At 41.3% G+C, this 12463-nt stretch overlaps 1 protein-coding gene across 2 annotated transcripts; it reads left to right on the top strand.

Moving 5' to 3' along the window:
- The first annotated feature begins 726 nt into the window (after window positions 1–726).
- Window positions 727–12056, top strand: atp6v0a1a (ATPase H+ transporting V0 subunit a1a). 2 transcript variants are annotated; one of them, XM_084571337.1, is made up of 22 exons: window positions 727–912; window positions 2096–2260; window positions 2791–2869; window positions 3154–3251; window positions 3336–3464; window positions 4240–4322; window positions 4662–4788; window positions 4947–5029; window positions 5114–5207; window positions 6401–6613; window positions 6840–6990; window positions 7245–7384; window positions 7585–7751; window positions 7844–7934; window positions 8086–8204; window positions 8294–8510; window positions 8628–8735; window positions 8839–8946; window positions 9521–9538; window positions 10017–10134; window positions 10263–10434; window positions 10929–12056. In XM_084571337.1, exons 2-22 carry the CDS (start codon window positions 2144–2146, stop codon window positions 11020–11022), a joined length of 2526 nt encoding a protein of 841 aa, XP_084427463.1. In that variant the 5' UTR covers window positions 727–912; window positions 2096–2143; the 3' UTR covers window positions 11023–12056. The 2 variants fall into 2 exon arrangements, with proteins under 2 accessions (XP_084427463.1, XP_084427464.1); XM_084571338.1 differs by lacking the exon at window positions 9521–9538 and having other exon boundaries at window positions 728–912.
- The last annotated feature ends 407 nt before the right edge of the window (window positions 12057–12463 follow it).

Raw genomic sequence — 12463 nt, forward strand, 5'->3', positions numbered from 1 at the left:
ACGATGTAGTTACGTACTCCGACCACTAGAGGGCAAACCCATTGGGGAAAAACACAAGACCGCTATGACGAAAACCAAGGCTCACACGGCACCAAAGGTTAGCTAGCACTGCTGCTTGTCTGCTAATAAATGCGTTTCTTACAACATCAGTAAAATTAATTCAGAGCCCCTTAAATAAAGACCATAAATAAAGTCCTATCTTATCTTATCTTATCTCTTAATCACCAAGAAAAGACAGCCGTCAACCACTGCCGTCAACCAATGCCCTCAACCAATGCCCTCAATTACTCAACAGCGGAATCAGCATTACCGCCCTCTGGTGGCCATAATTTGTAACTACAACCAAACGCCAACATAGTCAAGCCAGACAAGACACATAGTTGTACAACTTCCGGTTGGTATATTCAAAATAAAACCGAGACTGGCGAAGGTGTAGTTACTTACTGTGGCCACTAGAGGGCAACGCCAACTGGCGATTTTACTCACTTTCAGACATATTGTGAAAGTTACCTGCTGTATGCTTTTCAAAGTACTCTAATTTACCTGTAAAATGTCAATCAGCTTGCCTTACTTGGTGTGTAGGCAGTCACAATTGGCATATTGGGTGAAGGAATAAAATTACTAACTTTCAGACAATTACACATGGCTGTTGTTACGTCATATAACCACCGGAGGGCGTAAAACCCTGCTTCAAACTAACAGCGGTCAATGTAGACAACAGCACACATCAACACTTCCGGTAATTTCATTGCAAATAAAACAGTCCAGGACACAGTAACGCAGGCAAGCGAGCACTTCCGCTTTGATACGTCCACTGGTCTGGGTTGACTGCTTAACCCACCGACCAATACACAACAAACAGCAGAGAGGAAACTAGGAAGCAGAGTAAAGAGGACTCTCTTCCTTCTAACAGTAAGTCCATCTATAAGTGACGCTATAAAGATTTAAATGAACGTTACTCTTACTTAAATGTAATTATTGTGAGCTAAGTTTGTGCAACAGGTTTGCTAAATTAGCGATAGCCATCATTTTAGCCACCCAGAAACTACAAACAGAGCTAGCTAGCTTAAGGTTAACTTATACACGTTAATGCAGCTAGTTTACTATGAACCCAGTGTCAGAACATATCATATTAGTCTTTATACAGTTTACACCGTGTTGTGTATTGCTAAAGTTACACGTTAACTATTTCCTCTTCATAATGTCAGCACAAGCGTCAGCTAATGTTAATGTCGCAGCCAACGTTAACTCGAGCTAATTAGCTAACGAGCGTCTGCCTTTGCTGTCACATTATGCGATGTTAATGGTTTGGGTGGATCGATGTCTGGGTGTCGCTTAAAAAGACATGTCAGTTTGGTTTATCAGTCGGGACCTGTTAGCTCTCTGACATGTTGGGCTCTGACAGGTGAAGCTTCAGTAATCAAGGGACGTCCTGATCAGGTTACAGCAGCCGTTTTACGTTTTATTCATTCAGCTAAAGTGTTCAAATAGGTTTGTCCTTTTTTTCTTCTTCTTCAGACTGTTACATGTTCCCTCAGCGTTGATGGAGATCTTGTATAGTTATTAAAGCTTACTGGAGCTACAGGTCACATGCTAGCCTGTAATCCACAGTTAAGCCCTGTGTGGTGCTTTTACAGTGAGGTGTTACGCTGCTTAGCTGCCTGATACTCAGGGAAAAGCTTCACCTTTAGTTTTAGTTAAATGTCATGTAAAAACATTCTTCACTGGCAGACAAAGTGTGTCTTAGATCCATAGTAGACATTCAGTCCAAAAAGTTATTTAATTTCAATACTACAGATCAAACTCTTTCACCATGACTACATTCCTGCACTGATCATGGGATCAGCAGGAGGACTAGCTGATATATTTTTTTTCTTTTCAGCTTCTCACGCTTGTGTTAAACTAACGCTCAAGTGAAATATGCCTATCTCATTAGTGATCTTGACACCAGGGTGCCACGCAGAGGAAAGTGCTGAATGTTAAACTGCTCATGTCCCTTTTGTTTTGTTAGATGTGTTTTCACTAAAAATGATAAGCAAGCGTGTCATTATTTGAGTGTCACTGATGGATGTTAATGTAAATGTTCAATTTCCAGAAGTTCCAGCTGATTCAAGGGTGCTGAGCCCTCATATCCATCAGCAACATGGGAGAACTCTTCAGAAGTGAAGAGATGACGCTGGCGCAGCTCTTCCTCCAGTCAGAAGCTGCTTACTGCTGTGTCAGTGAACTGGGAGAGATTGGGATGGTGCAATTTCGCGATGTAAGTTCGATTTTTTTTATTTATTTTTTCTGCTCTCTTTTGAGAAAAACTAAACCCGAAGCAAACCAAAGAAATCATGCTGTAAAACTGATGGTGTAGAAGACTTAAAAAGATTAGTTACAATCATCATCTGCCATGGTGGGAAAAACTACCACATGAGCAGCAGTGTCAGGAAAGTACATGCCTTCAGCATCATGTGCTCCCAGCTGAGCCTTCATTCCACGCATGAGAAAGCCCATTCCTGACAAGTCCTGAGGAAAGCTTTGTGCTAGAGCATAGAATGGGCTGTAACGGAGAAGTTCTCTGTATCACAGTAGTGTCTTTTTCTTTTGATCAGATTACAATCTGACATGCTCCACCACGTTAAGAAAATATAAATGAATACAGAAAGGGAGTTTTTTACACTTCTTAGAAGATTGTATTGATGGACTTAACGACGATCTTATTAATTGTAGAGTCGTCCAATTTGAATGTCTTTTCAAACAAGCATATGTATCCTGTTGATTGACCCTTGTTTACTTTCCTTGCAGCTAAATCCAGATGTGAATGTGTTCCAACGGAAGTTTGTCAACGAAGTGCGGCGATGTGAGGAGATGGATCGTAAACTGAGTAAGTGAGCTGAGATGTTTCTTGTCGAGAAGACTTTCCATCACAGGATTCATGGTTGGAAATGAACAGTACTGTCAGTATTCTCTGTCGCCACTATGCCATACTTGATCAACACCTCCCATAATAATATGATAATCATAATACCAGAACAGAGAGAAGTGTCCAAGGGTCCAAAGGTCAGCTTCCAGTTTGTTTATGAGGAGGCTGGTTCTTTATCCAGCATAGCATTATTATATGCACACTTGTACTCTCTTGTACTAAAAAATATGACTTCCCTCTCACAGGGTTTGTGGAAAAAGAAATTAAGAAGGCCAACATCCCAATAACGGACACCGGAGAAAACCCTGAAGTCCCCTTTCCAAGGGACATGATCGACCTCGAGGTGACTGTTTCCCTCAGAAGGATAACAGTGAGCTTTTTTATCTGCTGCCTCCCTATACTGACCGCTTTGGTTGTTTCCCCACAGGCCACTTTTGAGAAGCTTGAGAATGAACTGAAGGAAATAAACACCAACCAAGAGGCTCTGAAGAAGAACTTCCTGGAGCTGACTGAGCTCAAGCACATTCTGCGACGCACGCAACAATTTTTTGACGAGGTCAGCTACTCTTTGCACACAGGCCTTGCATAACAGTCTTTTACAACACAACATAATATGACATTGTGGTACCCAGAAGTACATGTGTGACTTCTACTTTCCAAATGGTTTATGTCTGTGGGTGTAGCATCTAAAAAACTATTAAATACAGAAGCAAATAGTAAATTTGCTTGTAACCAATTTAAATCCACTGATTGCGTTGGTAGAATACAGATTCGAATCTCTCTCTGCCTACCACACACACACACACACACACACACATATAAAGGAGTACTTGTTGCTTCTTGATTTGGCAAAAGGTGTCAGCACTCGTGATCCTTTATAGTCGCTCACATGGCCTAGGCCCGTTGACACCAGTTATTCACATTAGTTAATATGCTGTAATTCCACTGCTCCATAATCTTTTACACCAATTCCAGTCTAGGCACGCTGTTCATATGCCAGGTCAAATATGTGCCTTTCCACCTTTGCCCCACATCAGTTCCACTTAAGTTCCTTCACAAGCAAAACTGGGTTTGCTCACAAGTTACCTTACAAGCTGTTATGAGCCTTGATGGGGGTGAATCATTTAACAAAACATGGTGCTGTTTAGTCATTAACCAAAAAAGTTCTTGTTGTTATCATTGTCTTGTTCAAATCTCATTATACATGCGAATAGGAAGTCTGAGGGATGTTAGAGCAGCAGTGTTTATAAATGTGTGGACATTGTAATGCAGTTCATGTGATGATTATGTTGGCACTCAAGCTAATTATTTGTTAACTGCCTGTCATTTAGATGGAAGATCCCAGTTTACTTGAGGAGTCATCTATTCTCCTGGAGCCCAATGATCCAAACAGAGGGGCTCCACTCAGACTAGGGTGAGTCTGTTCTATCCACTCCTCCATAATTTATTTTTGGAGATTTGCACTTTGACCATCTGTGTCTGAAACTACTGTGTTACAACTAGCCAATCACCTCCCACACACCGGCTTAGGCTGCCCGGCTCAGTCAGACTGAAATCTAACTAATATCCACATTCACAGATTAAGAGATTCCAGTTGATGCCCTCACCCTGAAAGAATAAACAAACATAATATGTTGTTGGGAATTCTAACTACATACGGAGGTGTTGTTTGAAAGGGACCCGGAACATTATTTTGCTTTCTATTTAATAGTTTATGAACAACTGGCAGATTTCCCCTTCCTATTTATTATAGATTTGTAGCTGGAGTCATTGGCAGGGAACGTATTCCCACATTTGAGAGGATGCTGTGGAGAGTTTGCAGAGGAAATGTGTTCCTGAGGCAGGCTGATATTGAAGATCCTCTGGAGGATCCCACTACGGTCAGTACTGTCCATAAACAACACTTATGGTCAATAGCCCCTAAAAAAACAACTTGATGATGAATACAGAACTACACTGATAGTGATGTTGGTTAGATTTCAGTAAGATGCATGTTTCACTTTCAGTCAAAATTCCTAACTTTACCATTCTTCCACAGGGTGACCAGGTCCACAAGTCTGTCTTCATCATATTTTTCCAGGGAGACCAGCTCAAGAATAGAGTCAAGAAAATCTGTGAGGGGTAAGTGGATCTGCTGGATCTGTACACTTTATGAAGTGTTTCTTCGTAACAAATACTTGTTTGTACTCATTCATCTATCCTTAGATTCAGAGCAACATTGTACCCATGTCCAGAAACACCCCAGGAGAGGAAAGAGATGCTAGCAGGAGTGAATGCTCGCATTGATGACCTGCAAATGGTAAATCTACTATCAGGAAACACATATACGGAGAGCGTATATGTGTTTCCTATATGTGAGCGTCTTTTTTTTGTTGCTTGTTTCTGCCTGGTCAGCAGGATGTTTTTCATCAGAAACAGGCATGGGACGAGGACATTTTATAAGGCATGAAGATAGTACCACATTTCCTCTTTATAGTCCATACTTGGAGTCCAGACAAGCCTCTAATCCAGATGTTTTCTAAGCAGCCAAAATAAAATCCCTTTGTTGTGTAGTTTAAATGCAACTGGATATTTACTCAAAGCAATTTCCTCCCACAGGCAGAATCTTTCCACAGAAACCACACTGTTATTGTGCCTGTGGTGTTGTGACGTCCCCCGTGACTCGTTGTCTGCTGCGAAATAGAGTAGCCCAAGGGAATCCCTCCTCGCATATCACAGAAGTCACATGTGTTGTTAGTGCTGCTGAATGGGTACCAGCCTCTCACATGCTGCTTCACTTTGTCATTCAGATACTTAAGTGTTGTTCAAGTGTCATGATGTCAGATATTATTGGATCACAGGCACAACTTACACAAAGACAAATGCTTGACTTAACGTACATGACAAATCAGCTGATACCCTCTCGCTGCTCTATATACTGGTGGTGTTAATGTGAATCGTCTCTGCTCTCAATGAGGTAATGGCATGGATGCAGAAGAATGTCAGGCTGTTTAGAAAACAATGTTTGAATGTTGCCCCAACACCAGACAACACTGTGGCTATAGGCAAACAGCACAGAGCTTAAATGTCCTGCTATTTGCTGATCATGGGGCTTTAAATGTGACTCATACAACAGCAACATGGAATCATCCTGTCTACCGTATGGGAACACCCAGAGATCAGACAGCCTCTTTTAGACTTTATTGTGAAGTACTGCTCACTACTTGTTCAAATAAGAGGAAACTCTCTGTGAGCATCAAGGGTTTTATGATTCATTACTGGTATTTTGCAATAATTAGAGCATGCTGGTGTCGTTAAAACTGAAGAAACAAATCAAGGGGTCTGTCATATCTGATAAAGAGAAAAAAAGGTCTCCCGTGCACGCTCCTCCCCAAGCAATGCAGCATTAGCAATGAGTTACATACAACATAAGACTGGTTGCACAAATAATGACACAACATAAAATATTTCATCTTGACCACATTTACCTCTGCTCTTGTCTGTCCTCCAAAGGTGCTCAACCAGACTGAGGACCACAGGCAGAGGGTCCTGCAGGCTGCAGCAAAGACAGTCAGAGTTTGGTTCATCAAGGTGAGGAAGATGAAGGCCATCTACCACACCCTCAACCTCTGCAACATTGATGTCACTCAGAAGTGTCTGATCGCTGAGGTGTGGTGTCCTGTGTCCGACCTCGACTCCATCCAGTTTGCCCTACGCAGGGGCACGGTGAGTAACAGAGTACCACTCATGTTTGATATAAACTGGCCAGTCAGGTTTTCACAAAGGATGTGCATTGATTGCCTCTTCCATTGAGTCGTGCCTCTATGGCATTGTCTCAACATTCAGTTTATCTATTGCTTAGAACCATGAGGCCATGCTGTGCTGTATCAAGGTCTCTGTCATATATATTTCTGTGCAGCATGTTTGCATGACCTTGTTTTCTGAACTTTAGGAGAAGAGTGGCTCCACTGTCCCCTCCATCCTCAATAGGATGCAAACCAAACAGACCCCACCCACTTATAACAAGACAAACAAGTTCACCTCAGGTTTCCAAAACATTGTGGATGCCTATGGAATCGGCAGCTACCGTGAGATTAACCCAGGTAAGCATGTGCCACACAGTTCTGTACATTGTTCATAGGTCATCCGTGTGGACATTTATCTTTGCAGTGTATTATGTTCTATTTAAATACCAAGTGTTGTATTGAATTGTAGTCACTGAAAACCATTGCCGCCTCATCATCCCTTATCACCTTGTTGTGAAATGCTGCGTTTTGCTTTGACATGTTTCACTCATTTGTTGTTTCACGTATCACACCACCCTCCCATCATACAATGCCTGCCTCCTTGTCTCCAGCACCATACACCATCATCACCTTCCCCTTCCTATTTGCGGTCATGTTTGGTGACCTGGGCCATGGGACACTCATGACCTGTGCTGCTCTGTACCTTGTGTTGAGAGAGAGCAGACTGATGGCCCAGAAGAACGACAATGAGGTATGGATCCTATCATTGCCATCTCATTAGTCATACACCATCATTACATGTGATACACACAGTCCCTGATAAATGGCACCCGGTGCTCCTTTATATTGAGAATTTCTGAGCTGCATCCTTTCAAGAACCCACTTGGTTCAGCTATCTTTACCATGTTTGGTGATGTATGTTATTTTAAGTGAATTCATTTTTTGTGGCAGATGTTCAGCATGGTGTTTGCGGGGCGCTACATCATCCTACTGATGGGAATCTTTTCAATGTACACTGGCATTATTTACAATGATTGCTTCTCAAAGTCCCTAAATGTGTTTGGCTCTGGGTGGAGTGTCAAGTCCATGTTCATAAGTCAAAAAGGAGGCAACTGGACGTAAGTGTTATTGATTAGCATTGACTGGAGCTTTAACTCTTGATGTGCGGTAATGTAAAACAGAAACTGATGTGTGTTCTCATCCTTTTCAGGTTTGACACACTTCAAGGGAGTGCAGTTTTGCAGTTGGATCCAGTAGTAGATGGAGTTTTCAATGGACCTTACCCCATAGGAATCGATCCAGTAAGTCTCCTTGTGATGTATATTCTCATAAAGTACAAATTAGCTCAGCTGTTACTCAGTACATGCACTCAAATAGTGTGTGTGTCTGCTTTTGTCTATTTGTTAAAAAATTGTATAACTAAATATATGTATATATATAATTATCTCTCAGATATGGAGCATTGCTGTCAACAAGCTGACATTCCTGAACTCCTTTAAGATGAAAATGTCTGTTATCCTGGGAGTCATCCACATGACTTTTGGAGTCACTCTTAGTCTCTTCAACCACCTGTGAGATTTCCATCCTTATGTATTTGTTTCTCTTTAAATCTATGCACAATTATTATAGTGACTTATTTGTCATTTGTGTCTCCCTCCAGGTATTTCAAGAAGCCATTGAATATCTACTTGGGTTTCATCCCAGAGATTATCTTCATGACCAGTCTGTTTGGCTATCTCGTCATTCTTATCTTCTATAAGTGGGTCGCATATGATGCCCGCAGCTCCAAGGACGCCCCCAGTCTGCTCATTGCCTTTATCAACATGTTCCTCTTCAACTATGATGACCCCAGTAACAAACCTCTCTATACAGGACAGGTTAGATACTACACAAGTTAATCACAGTTTACTTACAGCCAACTTTGTGTCATCTTTTTGAACTCGACAAGCTCATTGTCCCTCTTCTTTTTTTATTTCTGTCCCCTGCATTTGTAGATGGCCCTACAATCATTCTTGGTTGTAGTCGCCTTGGCATGTGTTCCCTGTATGTTAATAGTAAAAACTCTGATTCTGCGGAGACAGTACTTGTGGCGGAAAAACCTGGTAAGATGAAATATATTTGTGACCACTAACACTCTGTGGAATAAAATATTAATGAGAGTTTATCCCGTTAATTTTAATTTTGTGTACCCTTTCTTTACGGCAGGGTACAGAGAACTTTGGAGGAATCAGGGTGGGCAATGGACCCACAGAGGATGAGGCTGAAATCATCCAGCATGACCAGCTGTCACAGCACTCTGAGGAGGAACCTGAGGTAAAAGAGAATATTTTGGTTACATTCACTGACCTCAAATGGGGGAAAGCTCATGGTAAAGGATCGTTGCACATCTTTAAATAATTCAGTCACTCAGCAATAATTGGAAACAGAAACTGAGACCTCGCGTTTCCATTTCCACTGTGGCAATGAAAAACATAAATTTTGCATTAGGGTCTGGATTAACAAAAGGGTGCAACAAGCTCCATTGCTTACATTCAAAAACTTTATTGAGAGACTAAATTGCAGAAATGTCATGTACGTTTTGTTTACTTGGTGTTGCAGTTGTATTTCAGGTGATTGTAAATATACTACCAATAGAATTATTTTATAATATTTTGAACACTATTGTCGAACAAATTCCAAGTGTTAAACAGAGTTATTTTACACAGATTTCATAATTAAAGTACTGTAATCCATTTATCAGTTTAAGATGCTCCAACTGCATGTTTGTCATCCTGTTAAGAGTAACCCTCTTAACTGACTTCTATCTGTCTATATGTGTGTGTGTGTGTGCGTGTGCGTGTGTGTGCTGTCAATAACCAAGCGTTGCCTTTTGTCACCTGCTTTCAAGGCCAGTGAGGAGGAAGAGGTAGGACAGGAGCTCATGCTGCACCTCCACCCTGCAATCTGTCCCTTCCCGTCAATGTGCATGTCTAGTAGTTCTGTCTTCTGCTGCCTCCCGCTTTGTTGGTATCCGTTGCATACTACTGTTAGATGTGTGTGTACGTTTGTCTTAGTCGGTGTGTGGTCGGTGCGTTCAAGGTCTCTTATTTAACCGGGTTGCAGGGATTCATCAAGCAGTGGGCACCTGTAGTCCAGTGCTTCTCGGTGATGTGCATGAGGCATCAGCTGTGCAGCTGATTCTTTGGGTTCACAGGGTCATGAGACAACGATGCTTATTCTAATTTTGGGGGTTGCGAATGTACAATGGCAAATGGCTTTCCTATCCGTTACCTAAATGATCATGCTTACACAATGAACCAGACCCTCCTTTTTGGACCACACGACCTGTTGTAGAAATGTTGTTTTCTGGTGTCATGTTGACATGCGGTTTTATCTACCCACAGTTTAACTTTGGGGATGTGGCAGTGCATCAGGCAATTCACACCATAGAGTACTGCTTGGGCTGTATCTCCAACACGGCATCCTATCTGAGGCTTTGGGCTCTCAGTCTGGCTCATGCACGTAAGTCACACCAGCGGCCTTATGCATACATAGAAGAAATGTTTGTCTAAACTCATATTGATTTGTATGCTCTTTCCAACTACTCACAGGAGTGAAATCAGTTTGTGTTTTCTTTGTCTCATGCACAGAGTTGTCGGAGGTGCTGTGGACCATGGTGATGCGCATTGGTCTTTCATCTCGCAACCTTGGTGGCTTCATCCTTCTGGCCATAATCTTTTACTTCTTTGCTGTTCTCACAGTCGCCATTCTACTCATTATGGAAGGTCTGTCAGCCTTCCTGCATGCACTGCGACTGCACTGGTAAGTCTAGTACTGTGTGTTTGCTGAATTTGTTTTCGTGTACATTTGCCGTACTATTAACTTTAGTCTCACTTTCACATGTTACCTGTGTGATGCCAGGTTGCTGGCTAATAATGGGGGTTTTAATGGGGTTTGGCTGTATGAATGGACTGTTGACTCAACTGCATTATGCGGGTACATTTCCAAGGTGTACATCAGTCAAAGAGTTGTTAAAGGATAATCCTTGTCCTTAGTCATACATCAGACAGACTTTGGAATGCCAGGTATTCATGACGCTTCTCAGTTAAAAAGGTCATTAAGTCTTGGCATGTTAAAAATAGAGCCTGATCATATTTCAGAAGGGAGGAGGCTTAGGTGTCTTACCTCAGGATGGGGACCAAGATGTAGGCGTAGGTGGGTGCAGACAGTGGAATAAAGAGCATGGTTCATCAGTCATGACTAATACACTCAACTTTTCTTTTTTTTTTTTTCATCTCTCTTTGTTTATTTTCCAGGGTGGAGTTCCAAAACAAGTTTTACTCAGGCCAGGGCTTCAAGTTCCTCCCTTTCACCTTCGATAGTATCCTAGATGGGAGATTTGAGGACTAAGAACTGCTCTTCTTCTTAATGTCTGTCACCTTTTGGTAATCTGTGTGGTGGTGAATAGTGATTTTTGTTTTGTGTGATGCAGTTTTCTCCTACCCCTATAACTCCGTGAAGGATTACCCACTCATCAGAATGTCAGACTGCCATTGGTTTTAAACTTAATATAATTTTTATAATTTGTTTCTCTGAAACATCTACAGTACTCAGAAATTACTATTCATTCATTCATTCCCCAAATAGCCTTGACTGTAATCAATTCTACGTCTTTTTTATGTTACCTGTGTTTTATTTAGTTTAATATTATTATTATTTATGCAATTCTTCCTTTACAAAACCCGCATTTTTCCTTTGTTGGAGTGTTGCACTGCAAATCAGTATAAACAAGATATGCCACATGCAGATTTTTTGACTGTTGATGGAGTTGGAGAGTGACAGTGTTTTCCACTTTTGTGTATGTCTTTTCCACGTTGTATTCCCTCTGTCATTGCCTCTCAGAATCTGCTTTTCTTTTTCGCAGTTAACACCTTCCGTACAGAGCAGCTTATCTGTTTGATTTCAACATATACCCACTTTGCATACTGCATACTGACCTCACACACAGAGCTATAAAGCTCCAAAGGGAATACAGCTTAACTTGCATCAGGATGTCAGCCTTTTCTTTGAAAATGAAGATGTAGTGACTATGTACGATTCTGTATTATGCCCCAACATTGCCTTGGATACCCTGTGTGTTTATTTGTCTGTTCTCTAGTGATCTACATGGAGAAAAAAAATGGGAATCTATATGTGGAAGTAGGTGAATGTTCTGTAGCAATGTGACACACTGAAATTATTTGACAATATCAGTCTTGCTTTTGATTTTGGTTCCTTATGCTGATTTGATTTATCTTAAAATGTTCTATGTTATCCTCACACAGAAGGGAGTAAGCATGGCATGCAGCAGGCCTGTTCAGATAGCATTAATTTGTCAGACGTGGTTGAGCACCACCCTTGACCGTGCATCGCTTTGACAATAAAGTGGAAAAGAGCTGGTTTAACTTATATTGTTGGTTTTATTTATTCCTCAACTTTCTGCCTAAGTGGTGGAAGAAGCCAAAGCCGTTAAGTAAAATGTGTCATGTGTGATGAGGTGAGGCTACTCCAAAGAACTCCCAAGTGGAAAAACATTAAAATTTAAAAATGTTAACACACACCAGTAAGCACAAAGCAGATTTCTGCATCAGAATGATAAAAACTGCCACCACTGAATTGTAGGGGTGGATACATATCATGAGCATACAGTATTGTTTGTAACTAATTTAAAAGCTTTATCTCCCTAACAAGGTCATTCCTCTTGGTGGTGCTATTGAACAAAATGAGTAGTTGCAGCAGTCCATGATAAATGAGATCTATACCTATTTACCCTTTCTATGTTAGGAGTTGCAACGGAAGCACCTTCAGTTGT

Source organism: Chelon labrosus (assembly GCF_963514085.1).
Source record: "Chelon labrosus genome assembly, chromosome: 21".
NCBI lineage: Eukaryota > Metazoa > Chordata > Actinopteri > Mugiliformes > Mugilidae > Chelon > Chelon labrosus.

Coding starts and splice junctions, on each gene's coding strand:
- atp6v0a1a (XM_084571337.1), top strand. CDS start 2,144: ATGGGAGAACTCTTCAGAAGTGAAGAGATGACGCTGGCGCAGCTCTTC. Junction 3,252..3,335: donor GGGACATGATCGACCTCGAG/GTGACTGTTTCC, acceptor GTTTCCCCACAG/GCCACTTTTGAGAAGCTTGA. Junction 4,789..4,946: donor CTCTGGAGGATCCCACTACG/GTCAGTACTGTC, acceptor ATTCTTCCACAG/GGTGACCAGGTCCACAAGTC.